At 35.4% G+C, this 16,293-nt stretch overlaps 1 protein-coding gene across 2 annotated transcripts in view; it reads left to right on the forward strand.

The window, feature by feature from the left end:
• LOC137401656 (uncharacterized) overlaps positions 1 to 14,557 on the forward strand; it is a 66,402-nt gene extending 51,845 nt beyond the window's left edge. Inside the window, exons 13-16 of one of the 2 annotated variants that reach the window (XM_068088111.1) lie at positions 1,801 to 1,966; positions 4,113 to 4,325; positions 7,128 to 7,212; positions 13,858 to 14,557. In XM_068088111.1, the coding sequence (XP_067944212.1) occupies positions 1,801 to 1,966; positions 4,113 to 4,325; positions 7,128 to 7,212; positions 13,858 to 14,051 (658 nt within the window). In that variant the 3' untranslated portion in view covers positions 14,052 to 14,557. Of the gene's footprint in view, positions 1 to 1,800; positions 1,967 to 4,112; positions 4,326 to 7,127; positions 7,213 to 11,134; positions 11,205 to 13,857 lie in introns of those variants that run through there. The other variant, XM_068088112.1, reaches the window with a different exon arrangement.
• The last annotated feature ends 1,736 nt before the right edge of the window (positions 14,558 to 16,293 follow it).

Genomic DNA, 16,293 nt, shown 5'->3' on the forward strand with positions numbered 1-16,293 from the left:
GTAACTAGTTATAAACGGTGGCAGGTAATGTAGCTAGTTATATACAGTGGCAGGTAATGTAGCTAGTTATAAATAGTGGCAAGTAATGTAGCTAGATATAAACAGTGGCAGGTAATGTAACTAGTTATAAACGGTGGCAGGTAATGTAGCTAGTTATATACAGTGGCAGGTAATGTAGCTAGTTATAAATAGTGGCAAGTAATGTAGCTAGATATAAACAGTGGCAGGTAGTGTTGCTAGTTATAAACAGTGGCAAGTAGTGTTGCTAGTTATAAACAGTGGCAGGTAATGTAACCAGTTATAACCAGTGCCAGGTAATGTAGCTAGTTATAAACAGTGGCAGGTAATGTAGCTAGTTATAAACAGTGTCAGGTAATGTAGCTAGGTATAAACAGTGGCAGGTAATGTAGCTAGTTATAAACAGTGTCAGGTAATGTAGCTAGTTATAAACAGTGGCAGGTAATGTAGCTAGTTATAAACAGTGTCAGGTAATGTAGCTAGTTATAAACAGTGGCAGGTAATGTAGCTAGTTATAAACAGTGGCAGGTAATGTAGCTAGTTATAAACAGTGTCAGGTAATGTAGCTAGTTATAAACAGTGGCAGGTAATGTAGCTAGTTATAAACAGTGGCAGGTAATGTAGCTAGTTATAAACAGTGGCAAGTAGTGTTGTTTCTTTTGGGTAATATTCTTCCCCCAATAAATTTGAGTAAATCTTAAGTTTATGCTATAATAAGAGCCTTGGCCATCCTTACAAAGCCAGCGTTAGGAAAAAGTCTTGTGCAGATCAAATAAATTAAAAAGAATGAAAAAGTTATAAAAAGGTTTAAATGTAAATGTGAAATAAGCATGCAATAGCTAAATTAAGCCTGTTTTGCTACGATTACATTAAAAGATGATTTGGTAATGATACAATTAGTACGAACTGAGAAAACAAAATAAAAACCCTGAATATGTTGAATTAATAATGGATAGGTAATCCTTGTGAATAGGTAATCCTTGTGAATAGGTAATTGGATTAACCTGTGGTTAAGTAGGCTTGTGGATAGGTAATTGGATTACCCTGTGGTTCAGATCGTTACGAATTCGAATCCAGCAAAATGCGAGCTTTTAATTACAAAATTTTCATCGTTTTTGCTGGACAAACTGAAACAGAAGACCGCAAACTTTGAGATTTATATGTATATATATAGACTAGGCATCAATGTTGTCCAATGAGCTCTTATCGAAAGTATGAAATATTTTGCTCGATTTGGAGCAAGACTATTGTTTTCTTGTATATCCAAGTTTAGGCTATAGGAAGAATTGTCAATATTTCACAATAGCCGCATAACTGAAACGGTCAGTCGTTCAACAAATGCATAGTCTGGAGTCTGACCAGTTGTAACCAACTAAACCAACTAAACCAACTACATCGATAGAGAAATTAATATACATTCTAATATTACCAAAGGTGGGCACATGCTTGCATCTAATGCTACATTTAGTAAAATAGTCTATCAATAAAACATGATTTAAACTGTTGAAAGGAAAATGAATCTTGTTCTTGTAGGTTTTTTTAAAACCTTCTTTTGAAGTTTGGTTCATATCTTCAGATCAGATGCGTTAAAAACTGTTTAGAAACAGTTTCATGGTAATCTATTAAAATTTGACCAAGAACCAGGCACAGAGCATTAACATATTTCTGTTTTGTTGTTTTGATGTTATCCAAATAATCTTTGTGTGAAATAATGCTAAAATGTTACGGTGTATACATACATTTCTCACATTTTCAAATTGTACCCATTTCGTTATTTTTTAGCATTGGGATACTGACCGAGGTTAAATTGCAGAATATCTACCATGGTTTCTTAGCTGAGGAAAGCGATGTATACATGGCAACCGTTAATTTCCCAAATATCTCTGGCTTTACACATTGTGATGTGAAATATACGCAGATTGACCTTGTCACTGGCTGTCCCTTCGTGGTAAGGTAAACCTATCAATTTTAAAAAGTTGCAGGGTATATGATTTTGAGACGTGAAAGATGCATCCGCTATCGTCTGTTTCAGTTTACGAACTTTCTATTACTACAACCGTCAATTCACTATCCCGACTCCTCCGCAATACTGTAATACAATACAATACTGCAATACAATACTGCAATACAGTAAGTACACAAAGTACATGCCATTTTGTACTTACACAATGCACATACCATTGTGTACTTACACAATGTTCATACTATTGTGTACTTACACAATGTACATACCATTGTGTACTTACACAATGTACATAGCATTGTGTTCTTACACAATGTACATACCATTGTGTACTTACACAATGTACACGTTGTGTACTTACACAATGTACATACCATTGTGTACTTACACAATGTACACGTTGTGTGCATACACAATGTACATACCATTGTGTACTTACACAATGTACACGTTGTGTGCATACACAATGTACATACCATTGTGTACTTACACAATGTACACGTTGTGTGCTTACACAATGTACATACCATTGTGTAAGCACACAATGTACATACCATTGCGTACTTACACAATGTACATACCATTGTGTACTTACACAATGTACACACCATTGTGTACTTACACAATGTACACGTTGTGTACTTACACAATGTTCATGTTTTTTGCTTGGTTTGATGTCTAAGTAGAGGTTATCAACTGTAAAAATAAAAGTGCTCAGTTCTTTGTTGTTGGGTTTTAGAATAATAATAATTTTATAAATAGTTTTATATTATTCTGAGTGTTTTTCTACTGAATACTCAATTATTGTGTTTATTTATTCTTAAATATCTCATCTTCACCTGATCTTTACCATACGACTGATTTAATATCCAATTTACTTTATTCCTGCGTTATAATCTTACTAAAATGAGTGGAACATTATTTCACCACCATGAAAGCATAAAACACTGATCATTTCTAAATAGCTTTTAACAGTTTTTTTAATAGCTTCTAAAGTATATCACTTCTAAGGTATATCACTTCTAAGGTATATCACTTCTAAGGTATATCACTTCTAAGGTATATCACTTCTAAGGTATATCACTTCTAAGGTATATCACTTCTAAGGTATATCATTTATAAGGTATATCACTTCTAAGGTATATCACTTATAAGGTATATCACTTATAAGGTATATCACTTCTAAGGTGTATCACTTCTAAGGTGTATCACTTCTAAGGTATATCACTTCTAAGGTATATCACTTCTAAGGTATATCACTTTTAAGGTATATCACTTCTAAGGTATATCACTTCTAACAAAGCAACTTGACTGATTCACAACAGTATGTTTTGTGCTCATGTAACAGCTGAGCACATGTTAAGTTCATGAGCGTATGTTAGGTTCATGAGCACATGATAAGTTCATGAGCATATGTTAAGTTCATGAGCACATGATAAGTTCATGAGCATATGTTAAGTTCATGAGCACATGTTAAGTTTATGAGCACATGGTAAGTTCATGAGCACATGTTAAGTTCATGAGCACATGGTAAGTTCATGAGCACATGTTATGTTTGTGAGCACATGTTAAGTTCATGAGCACATGTTTTGTTCGTGAGCACATGTTAAGTTCATGAGCACATGTTAGGTTCATGAGCACATGGTAAGTTCATGAGCACATGTGTTGTTTGTAAGCACATGTTATGTTCGTGAGCACATGTTAAGTTCATGAGCACATGTTAGGTTCATGTGCACATGATAAGTTCATTAGCACATGTTATGTTCATGAGCACATGTTAAGTTCATGAGCACATTTTAACCTCATCAGCACATGTTACATGGTACATAGATCATGAATTTACTGTGTATTTGATATATAATGTGGTTATAAGAGATCTGCTCTAATATTTCAATAAATGATAACAACCTCTATGAGAGGTCACTTTAGTTCATTGAGCTGTGTTCAAACTAAATGTGATTGACCGCATTCTCTATGTCTGTTGTAAAAAGTGGGCAGGAAGCTGTTACTGTACTATAGCCTGCAAGTGTAGTATTGTAGCTGACGTAAGCCCCAAATAGTTCAGAAACCATGGTAGTTGAAGTTACAAATACATTGGTGACAAAATCTATTGGCAGCTTAATTTTGGCAGCCTGGTCAGAAGGTTCGAGTTCGGAGATCTATCCCAAGGCCATCTAGAGGTTGGGGAGGGATAAACCGGAGTTCTGTTGGATCAGTTATAGCTGTGACTGGAACAGAAGAATGTGAAACAATCGCCGTCAAGTTTCCAGAGTGCAAAGACTGGATTGGTGCTGCGTGTGACCTGGAACCAGTGTTGAAGTTGAAAGAAGGAGAAAAAGTGCAGGTTAGCAATCGGAGGTGTTTGTCTACAGCAAATGTCATCACTAGTGTTTTAAATAAAACTCTAAACGTTATACATGCAGTTTAGGTACGCCTGCACCTTTATTTGAAAGATTTTTATTAAGCCGCTGTAAATGTAGATGTGGAATTGTGCCTGACAATTTGTTTATGAAAGCAATGCTTGTTACTAAAGACACATGTTGCTATAGAAGCTTGTTGCTGTAGAAGCATGTTGCTAAGAAAGCTTGTTGGCAAGGAAGCTTGTTGCTAAGGAAGCTTGCTGCTAATGAAGCTTGTTGCTATGGAAGTATGTTGCTAAGGAAGCTATTAAAGACAATGAACCATTGTTGAGATTTACCCAAGGACACTTATATTTCGCTAGTATTTAGTTTCGTGAGTAGCATACAGAGTAAAATTTCGCAGCAACTTAATTTTGCAGCTCTGAGGAGTGCGAAAATATAGTAATGTGAAAATAAATGCAGTGGAACAAACACAATTAGATTCCTCAGGTTCAGTTCACCAGTAAGAAAAATGTTTTCAATTTTGGACTAGTTTGTAGTTGTTAACCGCAGGTAGAATTGTGTGGCCGAGATCGTTAATGCAATTTGATTGCTTGCTGCCATTTGTTTCTTGGACTATCAATGAACAAAACTATTCAATTCCGCGGTCCCGATACGATATATTGATGTATTCTGGCGCAGAATATACTGTGATCATTTGATTTGACACAGGAGCATTTGTGCCTGGATGTCCTTTTAACACCACCGCTGGTCCTTCTACGATCAAATGCACTGAGCTTATAACCGTGGTTCAGTGGTTAATTCCAGCGCCCTAGCCATTGGACCACGGCTGTTTCCTCTCCTTATCAATACAGTAATTACTGACATTCTTCAGTTAATTTCAATCGATGCTAGTAATGAGTGAGCAACTCCCACTTCTTTTTCTCACTCATCCTAGTCTTGCTCATCTTATCATAGATGATGTTCATCATGATTGGTCATCATGATGACCAATCATGATGACCAATCTGATTGGTCATCATGAATGGTCATCAAGATTGGTCATCATGATTGGTCATCATGATTGGTCATCATGAATGGTCATCATGATTGTTCATCATGATTGGTCATGGTGATTGTTCATCGTGATTGTTCATTGTGATTGGTCATCGTGATTGGTCATCGTGATTGGTCATCGTGATTGTTCATCGTGATTGGTCATCGTGATTGGTCATCGTGATTGGTCATCGTGATTGTTCATCATGATTGGTCATCGTGATTGTTCATCATGATTGTTCATTGTGATTGGTCATCGTGATTGGCCATCGTGATTGGTCATCGTGATTGGTCATTGTGATTGGTCATCGTGATTGGTCATCGTGATTGTTCATCGTGATTGGTCATCGTGATTGTTCATCATGATTGTTCATCATGATTGGTCATATTTTACTTAGCTCAACCTCATTCGCATTTTAAAGTGACTCCAGTTACTGCGAATCTTTATTTCCTCTTTACATCATAGAGTTGACCAGCAGACTAAAATCCTATGAATGACCTGTTGCTACATTTAACTTCATTTTTTTTGTAAAGCTTTAGGAATTTTTATTCAAGTGCATCTTAGTTATAAAGGTTTTAACATGTTATGGTCAATCTACAGTAGACTCCTATAATATACAGTAGACTCTTATAATATGCAGTAGACTCCTATAATATACAGTAGGCTCCTATAATATACAGTAGGCTCCTATAATATACAGTAGACTCCTATAATATACAGTAGACTCCTATAACGTAAATTCCAAATAACGTTGAAGATTTATGTGAAGTTTTTGCTTCCTACTACGTAAGAAATTCCATATAACGTAAAGTGTCAAGTCAGGCAAGTTTTTCAAATCGCTTTGAATGTTAGTTTATTTTCCCGCACTTTCAGAAGAAAAAACGCTGCGTGTTTAGCGTTATATTTATTATATATAACTGTAGCGAAACTTACTTCGTCATAATAGATTGTTCAATGTGTCGACTAAAAGGCGAATAGGATAGCTGCGCAATAGTTATAAATACAAAAACAGTCGATTGGTACAGTGTTACAGCTTCGGTCTACCGATCTAAATGTCACGAGTTGGAGGGTTGTCGAAAATTATGTTCATTCTAACCTTGACCACTGGATAGTCGAAAGACAACGAACAGGTATAACTGCTTTTTATAGTAAAAATATTTTGTTGTTTTGCTTTATTGTAGACGTACAAAATATTTGTTATTACCTTTAATTTGCAGAATAAACTTTGTTGTTTAGAAAAATAAACAAATTTTTGTAAATGAATGTTGAAAATGTACGCTACCTATCACCTTGTATACTTACTGCAATCATGGTCTATAAAACCAGTGAGATTGATCAAAAAAAGGAGAAAAGTTGACGCTGTAATCTAATAATACTACAGTTACGGTACAGCCGACAAATTAAACGAGTTATGTAAAGTTTTTTCCTCTGTGCATGGTCAAAGGGGTGAGTTTGGAAAGATCTTGGAACGAATTAGGCAATTTACATGCATTTTATTGTTCTTGTAACATAAAATCCTTATAACGTAAACGTCCCTGGAATGGATGATTTATGTTATAGGAGCATCTACTATATATCTAATTTTCAAAGTTTGTTGTCTGTCGTTTGCTGTCTGTTCAGCAATAGTAATTCAAATCTGTAGAAAATAGTCGTGCATCATGTATCGTAATTTTGAACTTATAATCCCCCTTTTCTTTTTCATTTGTTATTCAAATTTTCTGAAGCATTATTGATTATTCGTCTTATTCAGCTGAAGCTGTCAGTAGACTGCGCTAAGAAACGCAAAAGATGGCCGACGCATGGGATGGTTGGAGAGTTGGAGTACTGGTCATATGGTGAGAGACTGACTAGCTTATTTATTGTAGTAAGGGATGTAGTAGTGTAGTAGTAAGGGATTGTAGTTGGGAAGTTCAACAAAAATAGCTAGTAAAACGATGTAAAAAATAGTGTGTCCCTAAAAGATCAAGTATGATGTCTGCTTAGTTTACTGCAAGCAGAGACTGTGTGTGTTTTTAAAAGACAGTGTTATACAAACAATGTCTCTGTGATCTTGGCTGGACATGTCTGAGTCTAGCCAAAAGGAAGCTTTGCCAGAAAGACATGCCCAGTTGTGGAGAGCAATTTAAGGGGGGGGAGGGGGGTGTCATTCTTGTCCTTTAAATTGTCCCTTAAATTGGTTTTTATTATGAGAATCGCTGATTGACTGAAATTTTTCTTTTACATATAATTTTACAAAAAAGGAAGTTTTTAGTTTTCATAATCTATACATTATATCATAAACTGTACAATACAATGAATATCAACTTAATTAAAATGATTTAAAATAGAAATGTTTTGTTGGTCATAATGATAATGTTTCTGGAAATATATGATTTTATGTTTGTTGTTTTCTGTATAAAGATACAAGTTGAGTCCAAAATAAAGTGGAGCAACTTTGTAGGAGTTTAATTATAATTCACAAAACATTTTAATGCCCAGTTGCACCCATTTTACCTGCATTTACACCTGCAATACAATGCCACACTAGTCATTAAAAGTTGCCATGATAGTAATAGGCTCACTTGTAAAAAACTATTGTAATTACCTCGCTACTCCGTCCAGACAAACTTTTAGTAAAATAGGAAATTTGACACTTCTAACAATTTTTTATGATAATAATTGGTCTTGAAACAGCAACATTGCAAAATGAAATTTCCATCATGTACCTGAAACTCTCATTGAACTATGATTATCAAACCAGCAGTGCTAATTTAACATATTCCCAGTTTTCATCTTGAACAATGAAAAAAGAGTTACCTACTTCAATAGAATATACAGAAAATCTAAGAGATCGTAGTGAATTGCTGCCTACTGGTTTCGATAACATAGACTGGTTTTATGCCTTTTTAATATAGTAATACTGATGAGGGTGCGTATAGGCTGGGACGATCGTCACAGCCACTACTCTTTAGTGTAGGTAGCTACATTTCTGTTGGCGATTTGCAATATGAACAAATACCAAGACCAGTAATAAATTTTCATTTGAAATAAAGTTTTTATATGTGTATAATATACTGTTTACTATGTGTGTACCTTACATCAATAATATAAACCTCCACAGGATAGGCGACAGTGTGTATAATATGATGTTTACTATGTGTGTACCTTACATCAATAATATAAACCCCCACAGGATAGGCGACAGTGTGTATAATATGATGTTTACTATGTGTGTACCTTACACCAATAATATAAACCCCCACAGGATAGGCGACAGTGTGTATAATATGCTGTTTACTATGTGTGTACCTTACACCAATAATATAAACCCCCACAGGATAGGCGACAGTGTGTATAATATGCTGTTTACTATGTGTGTACCTTACATCAATAATATAAACCCCCACAGGATAGGCGACAGTGTGTATAATATGATGTTTACTATGTGTGTACCTTACATCAATAATATAAACCCCCACAGGATAGGCGACAGTGTGTATAATATGATGTTTACTATGTGTGTACCTTACATCAATAATATAAACCCCCACAGGATAGGCGACAGTGTGTATAATATGATGTTTACTATGTGTGTACCTTACACCAATAATATAAACCCCCACAGGATAGGCGACAGTGTGTATAATATGCTGTTTACTATGTGTGTACCTTACACCAATAATATAAACTCCCACAGGATAGGCGACAGCTATCATATGGCCTGGGCTTAATGATCGAGCTCTGTTGGGATGAACCCGAACACGGCACCCGTACAAACAAATATGCTGAATAAAGCCCGTTGTAAATTTACAAACATTATTAACTATAGTGGTTATATTACTTATCTGTTGAATTCATTTTGTTGTCAAATAAATATAGTATCCCAATATTGTCACCATTATGATCAGTCAGTTGCCATTCACAAGCATTCGTGATATTAATAGTCGCAATCGTAAAATAGCCCAAATTCGGTCTTATATTTAGATTTTAATATGAAAACTACACTGCACAGCTTTGCCTGCTGTCCCATCTTATTAGCCGATTCGAACAATGTGACAACGATAAAAGACTTTGTCATTTTATAGTAGGGGTGGCAAAGTATTAATCAAAAACTAGGGAGAGGAGAACGTTGTTCGGGTGATTTCGGGTAAATTATATTTAACTTAAAGCATATATTACGACCCCTGCCAATCTCAAAATTGGTAAAAATAGGTAATTTGAAATGGTTTTTTTTTCATGGAGGTATTTTTTGGTTAGGTATTACCCCTATACCGTAGAAATCCAGTTTGCTGATTCACGGTTTGTTATCCATGATCGACGCATATATGCAATAAAAACCAATACGCAAAAACCTAACAAGGCAACGTGACCGCCGCGTGAGAACTGTGTTAGCCCCGAAACCCAGGCTAGCACAATTCCAACAGAGCTTGATCATTAAACCCCGCCCATATGATAGCCGTTGCCTATCCTTGTCGGGTTTTATATCATTGCACCAATAAGTAAGTTAATGTACATTTGAGATATTCTTGTGACTTTTTATGTTTTTGGTAAATAATGATATAGCAAAGCAAACATTAAAGACACTAATTAAATTTATTTTTAACTATTTGAATATAGATATTATGTCGTTTCTAAATTAAAAAATTTTATTTCCAAGTGAAATTGAATAGCATTTTTTAAATATAATATCTAACAAGTATTTCATTTTTGTTTTTAATGTATAATCTATTACATTATATTCATTGCTTATTTGGTTGTAGTTTACCATTTAAATCTTTTATTTAAATAGTAGTTGTTATATTATTTATACATATGCGGTAATGATATTAATGGTAGTTGTATTATTGTTAATTGATATAAATAGTACAACCCTACACTTAAATATCACCGCCTAAGCTCAGATTACAACTGCTGTTAGCGAATATTTATTGTTCACAATCTATAAAAATATTTATTATTAGTGTTTCAGATGTTAGTTATCAATAATTAAAAAATATCACCACTATAAAAATAACCACTACTTGTGCTGCAACTCTAAGCTCCTCAATGAGGACTTGCACCATAACCATATACTATCATGTTCGGTCAAATAATTCAAAAGCTATAATTACGATGATCTTTACTCTAATAAGAGCCGTGTTTGATCATTCATCATGAGGGCTTCATACTCATTACATTTAGTAATCTAATACTAACAACTTAGTAGCCCGATACTAACAACTTAGTAGCCCGATACTAACAACTTAGTAGCCCGATACACACAACTTAGTAGCCCGATACACACAACTTAGTAGCCCGATGCTAACAACATAGTAGCCCGATACTAACAACTTAGTAGCCCGATACTAACAACTTAGTAGCCCGATGCTAACAACTTAGTAGCCCGATGCTAACAACATAGTAGCCCGATACTAACAACATAGTAGCCCGATACACACAACTTAGTAGCCCGATACACACAACTTAGTGGCCCGATACTAACAACATAGTAGCCCGATACACACAACTTAGTAGCCCGATACACACAACTTAGTGGCCCGATACTAACAACTTAGTAGCTCGATACACACAACTTAGTGGCCCGATACTAACAACTTAGTGGCTCGATGCTAACAACTTAGTGGCCCGATACTAACAACTTAGTAGCCCGATGCTAACAACTTAGTAGCCCGATACACACAACTTAGTGGCCTGATACTAACAACTTAGTGGCTCGATGCTAACAACATAGTAGCCCCATACTAACAACTTAGTAGCCCAATATTTACAACTTTGCAGCCCGATACTCTAGTGACTGCTAATCGACCGTCTACCATTGGTACAGAACATTCGTACAAAGTCATCCACCATGGACTGCCAGGATGTTTGTAAAGATCTATTCTAAGTGCTGCGTTTGTCTGAATCCACGGCTGGAGGTTGCGAAAAGCCATTGCATCGTTGGGGATTTGAACACACAGCCATCAACTCTGGAGACAAACATGCTAACCACTGCACCAATCATTTGCCTTATATCTCTTCAATTCCTTTACAGATAATTATCCCATGACCAAACACAAGCAAAGCAATTGTTTAGGAGGTATATGATAAATGCATATGTGCACACAACTCCCGAAAAATTATCCTGTAACGGCCATGACCAAACCCTTGTACCAAAATCTCTTCAACAAATTTGACCTTTTTTGTGTAGAGTCGTTTAAGTACTGTATAATAATGATACAAAACACATATAAACTTATTTAAATATGTTACCAAGCCTTTGAAAGGTTACCGCAATATCTTAAAACTAACCCATCTGATCGGATTATACATAAATAGACAAATTAATTTGGCCAATAATCGCGATAAAAACTTGACAAGCTTTTTCTAATTAAAATTAAGACCGGCTAACGAAACGCCAATAAGGCCGTGCGACAAATAGTAGAACTATTAAGTCGTGCGCATTTCACGAAAACAACGTGCACATTTCACCAGTGCATGGCATTTTCTAATTGCTAGAGGTTTCTGTAATTAACGTAAAAGTACAGAAAAGTGATCGTTTTTTTTTTGCCGACTTTATTATTCGAATTAGTTATTTGATTTTATAAAAAAATTATTATAATATTTAATTATAAGAATAATCATTTGAATTTACAGCATCGTCGTATATAATGATTGCATTGTCTAATTTCCGAAGGTTTCTGTAATAAACGTAGACCGTTTGAGGCGTAGACCGATTTACAGGTATGAAAATGTAGTACAAAGTTTATCCGCCTATGTTTTTTGTCCAATTACCGAAGGTTTCATTAACGAATCATTCATTCAGAACATTAGCCAGATTTCTTTACATCTTATCTACAAGCTAGGGCCGAACTAAATTGCCCCTTCATGACAAGAATATTTCTTTATTTTACTCCAGTTTGCAGAAAACTCCCAGACGCTTGCTTTTTGTTAGATATCGCTGTCAAAACTATTCTACATTCAACACAACCAACTTTCAACTTTCTAACACAACTTTCAAACTGTGTATATTACACGGCAGTTTTCCATTTTACTTTTAATATTGCATTTCAGAAATATAATGAATATATTTCATTGTTGCTGCTGTTAGTTAAATTACGTACAGTAGGTTAGGCTTAAAGCTTGAATTAATATTTATTTTATTGTTTTGTAAAACATAGGTTTAAGATGTAGTAGATTAGGTCTGATTTTTATACAACCTTTTGTTTTGCATAATAGACCTTTTGAATTTCATTTCAAAACAACTTGACAACTACCATGGACATACAACCTCCCAGAACACCACATCGTTGCAGGGGCCGTCCACGTTTCTCCCAATTATTACGGAGGAGGAGAAATAGAAGGTCCTCACAGCAACCATCAACATCAAATGCTAATGTTCAACAACACGCTACTCAAAATAATAACAACAACTCATCTGATTCAGAGAATTTTTTAGTAGATGCTGTAGGCGAAGCCTACAACATCTAACTGAAGAATTCTACTTTTGTAGAATTTGGACCTTTTGTAACTACTTTTTCAACAACCAGCAGTACCCTTTCTTTTTTCCATTATTGCTTTGGTCGTGGGCTGTATGACAGGGGAATTTTTAGTTTTTAGGATGATTTATCTATGCACTTATTTTCTGCACTAGACTCTCAGGTTACTAATAATAATTATACTGCTAGTAACTGAGAAACAACGAGTCTACTAGCACTATGAATCAGCTCAGTGCTGATGAGTTGCTGGTGGTGAACTCCAGTCATTGTGAACCTTTATTTTCTTTTTACCCATAAGAGTTTAGCAGCAGACTAAATTCCTATGAACGACCTGTTGTTACATTATTCAAGTGCATCTTAGCTTTAAAAGTTTTCAACATGTTAAGGTCAATCTATATATGTAAATCTCAGTTTGTTGTCTGTCATTGGCTGTCTATCCAGCTATAGCTATTGTCATTGGCTGTCTATCCAGCTATAGCTATTGTCATTGGCTGTCTATCCAGCTATAGCTATTGTCATTGGCTGTCTATCCAGCTATAGCTATTGTCATTGGCTGTCTATCCAGCTATAGTGATTCAAATCTGACAATGAAAATTGTGCTTCTTGTTGGATTTGAACTCCTGTAGATCGCAACTGCAAGTTTGCTCACCTAACCACAAGGCTACGGTGTCCTCACCATACACCGTATACCTTTTCGCAATCATACACACCAAATTGTTAATTAATACAGTGCTCCCACGGGTTACGCTGCTGCTGCGCCCACGGGTTACGATGCCTGGCAAGAGTTGGGCATTCAATTGGTATTTCAATATTTTAACCTCAATTTTGAATGTATTATGTAGATAGATATGCTTTAACATTCTACTATGAACCTGATGCACGGGGAGTTGTCTACTTCATACTTAGTATCTATGCAAGTACATCTTTATGCTTTTGTTCCTTGCCTAGCATTTAACGGTGCAGCTTTTATTTTGGTAAATCAGCATTTTGTTAGTATTAGATTTCTTTGATCTGTTTTGGTTTTAGGTTCAATCGCAGTAGTTGAGTTTCCAGGCTTTCAATTTCATTGCGACGAAGATGCTATTGAACCAGTGAGATACGTAGCACCGAGTTATGACAAAGGTTTTGAAGCTGGTGTTGAAGGTAACAAGAGCAACCTAGTCGATAGGTTTGACCTCTCCTCTGCTGCCCACTTTCTAGAGATACTCTCATCTGCATAAAGGTTGGCTACATATATAACCCCTCTTCATCTGCATAAAGGCTGGCTACAAGTACCAACCCTGTTCGTGTACATTAAACAGTTGATCAACTAGACAACTGTACACAAGCGACCTTAGTCTCCCGAGTATACACTTTACAAGCTCTAAAAAGTTATGTCATCTCGAGTAGTCAGCGGAATAAATAAAACCCATAGAGCTACTCATGAAAATACTTTGCAAAGTTTCCTTTGCCAGAGCTGATGGTATTAACTATACTGCTCACCTAGTATTTTTAAACAACTTGATAGAACTAGAGCCATGTTCTTCAGTTGCTGTCATCACATTCGGAAGCGCCCTACAGTTTGTGTTGTTTGCACATATACGCCGTTTTACACACTGTGTTTCTTTGATGCTTTATCTATGCTCTGCAGTTTATTCTAATATTGCAACAAATATATATATATTTAATTTATTTTAGTAATTATATTTTATGTATTATGTATTTTGTTTAATAAAATGGACACTTACCTTTGCACTGATTGCACTGAACTATTATAGCAAGGGGTCTATTTACAAGCATTGAATGCATGCCAGCTGGTGTATATATTAGGGTTGTTAATTAAAACTACATGTAGTTGCCGTAAAACCTCTAATTGAACGCCACCTCTATTTGAACACCACCTCCAATTGACCGCCACCCTGGGAAGATTGGAAAATAGAGTGCCACTCTCTAATTGAACGCCACCTGCACTTGGCCGCCACTTTGACATTATTTGATTTTTCTGAACCCATATTATCAATTGATCAGTAGAAGTGTCCACAAAACCGTATTAATAATTAATCGTTTACATCAGTAACAATTCTCTAATCCAATTCTAAAGCTTTTTGTTTTGTATCCGTTAAAACTTTGGAAGTGACACCATAGAAATAATGATTAACTGTCTCACGCTAGTACTAGTTCCTTATTTAATGCGGTCTTGATACTTCGAAGTACATGCATATGAAAACGGTTTCCGTTTATGATAGTTGATGAATGACTATTTTTAGGGTGAAGGTTGTGTATAGCGAGCAAAACCTTTACGCATTGCGTTTTTGCTAAATGCAATGCGTAAACGCTTTGCTCTGCCAAAAAAATTGTTTGGACGCTAATATTGACTAGTTCAGCAGTGCAGAAAAAGTGTTGCGGTCAGAGGACATTATGGGAGATATTAGACAACCAAAAGAAGCTCGTTTTATCGAAAGCAACAATCAGAACATAGCTATCCGAGAAAGCGATGCAAATATTTTTGCTTTCAAACGTTAATTTTTGTTTCTGCATGTAATAAAAATATGGTTTGTTTGTCACTTGTTCATGAATATATATATATTTCTAACATTTGATCAACTATAATATAACTTGTAAATTTGCAGATTTTTAGCATATTAGTTAATAGCATCTTTGCGGTTATCTTAACATGGCTTACAATGGATCGACGCTCATAACTCTTCTATTGAATGTAAAAAGCTAGTCTAGGCTGCAAACTGTAGTAAACATATCAGTAAGTGCAAAGAGCTTATATGCAACATTGTTAAATACATTGGTAAACATAGCTATTGGTAAATATAGATATAAAATAGAAATATGCCTTCAAATTAGGAGTGAAATAAAATGTTTAAAGCTCTAACAAATTGCAAAGCAATAATATCATTGCAGATTAATTGTAACCTATAACATATAGCAATAGATAACAACTGGTAGAGATATCTTTCAGCTTTTTAATGCTTGCTTTATTTAAAGATCTTTAACAAGTTGGAGGTAAGTTAACAGATTTATTGCATCCAAAAGATTTATTATCACTCCACCGTAAAAGAGGGCAAAATGTAGGCGTCATTCGCATTGCCTGAAAAGGGCTAAATTTATCTTCTCACAATTCTGATGAACCATTTGAAAATTACGACGCCAGCTTCCATTTAAATGCCAACTCCAATTGACCGCCACTATGGAATAAGGGTTGAAAAATAGAGCGCCATGGCCTTCAATTAGAGGTTTTACGGTATGTTGTACTACACAAATGGAGAGGGTGGCTTGGATTATAGAGAGGGAGGAAACAAGGGGGAGGAAAAGATATCTAGAAGATGGTCTTCTTCAAATTAATTTTTGTGTCAAAGGGGGCCATTAATTTCAGGGCATGAATATAATGTGATCGCTAATACAAGAGTTGCCCGCTCGTAACTGAAACACAAACAGGTAAGAATGACTAGTACTTATACCAATACACCAGTT

Source organism: Watersipora subatra, chromosome 8 (assembly GCF_963576615.1).
Source record: "Watersipora subatra chromosome 8, tzWatSuba1.1, whole genome shotgun sequence".
NCBI classification, from domain to species: domain Eukaryota; kingdom Metazoa; phylum Bryozoa; class Gymnolaemata; order Cheilostomatida; family Watersiporidae; genus Watersipora; species Watersipora subatra.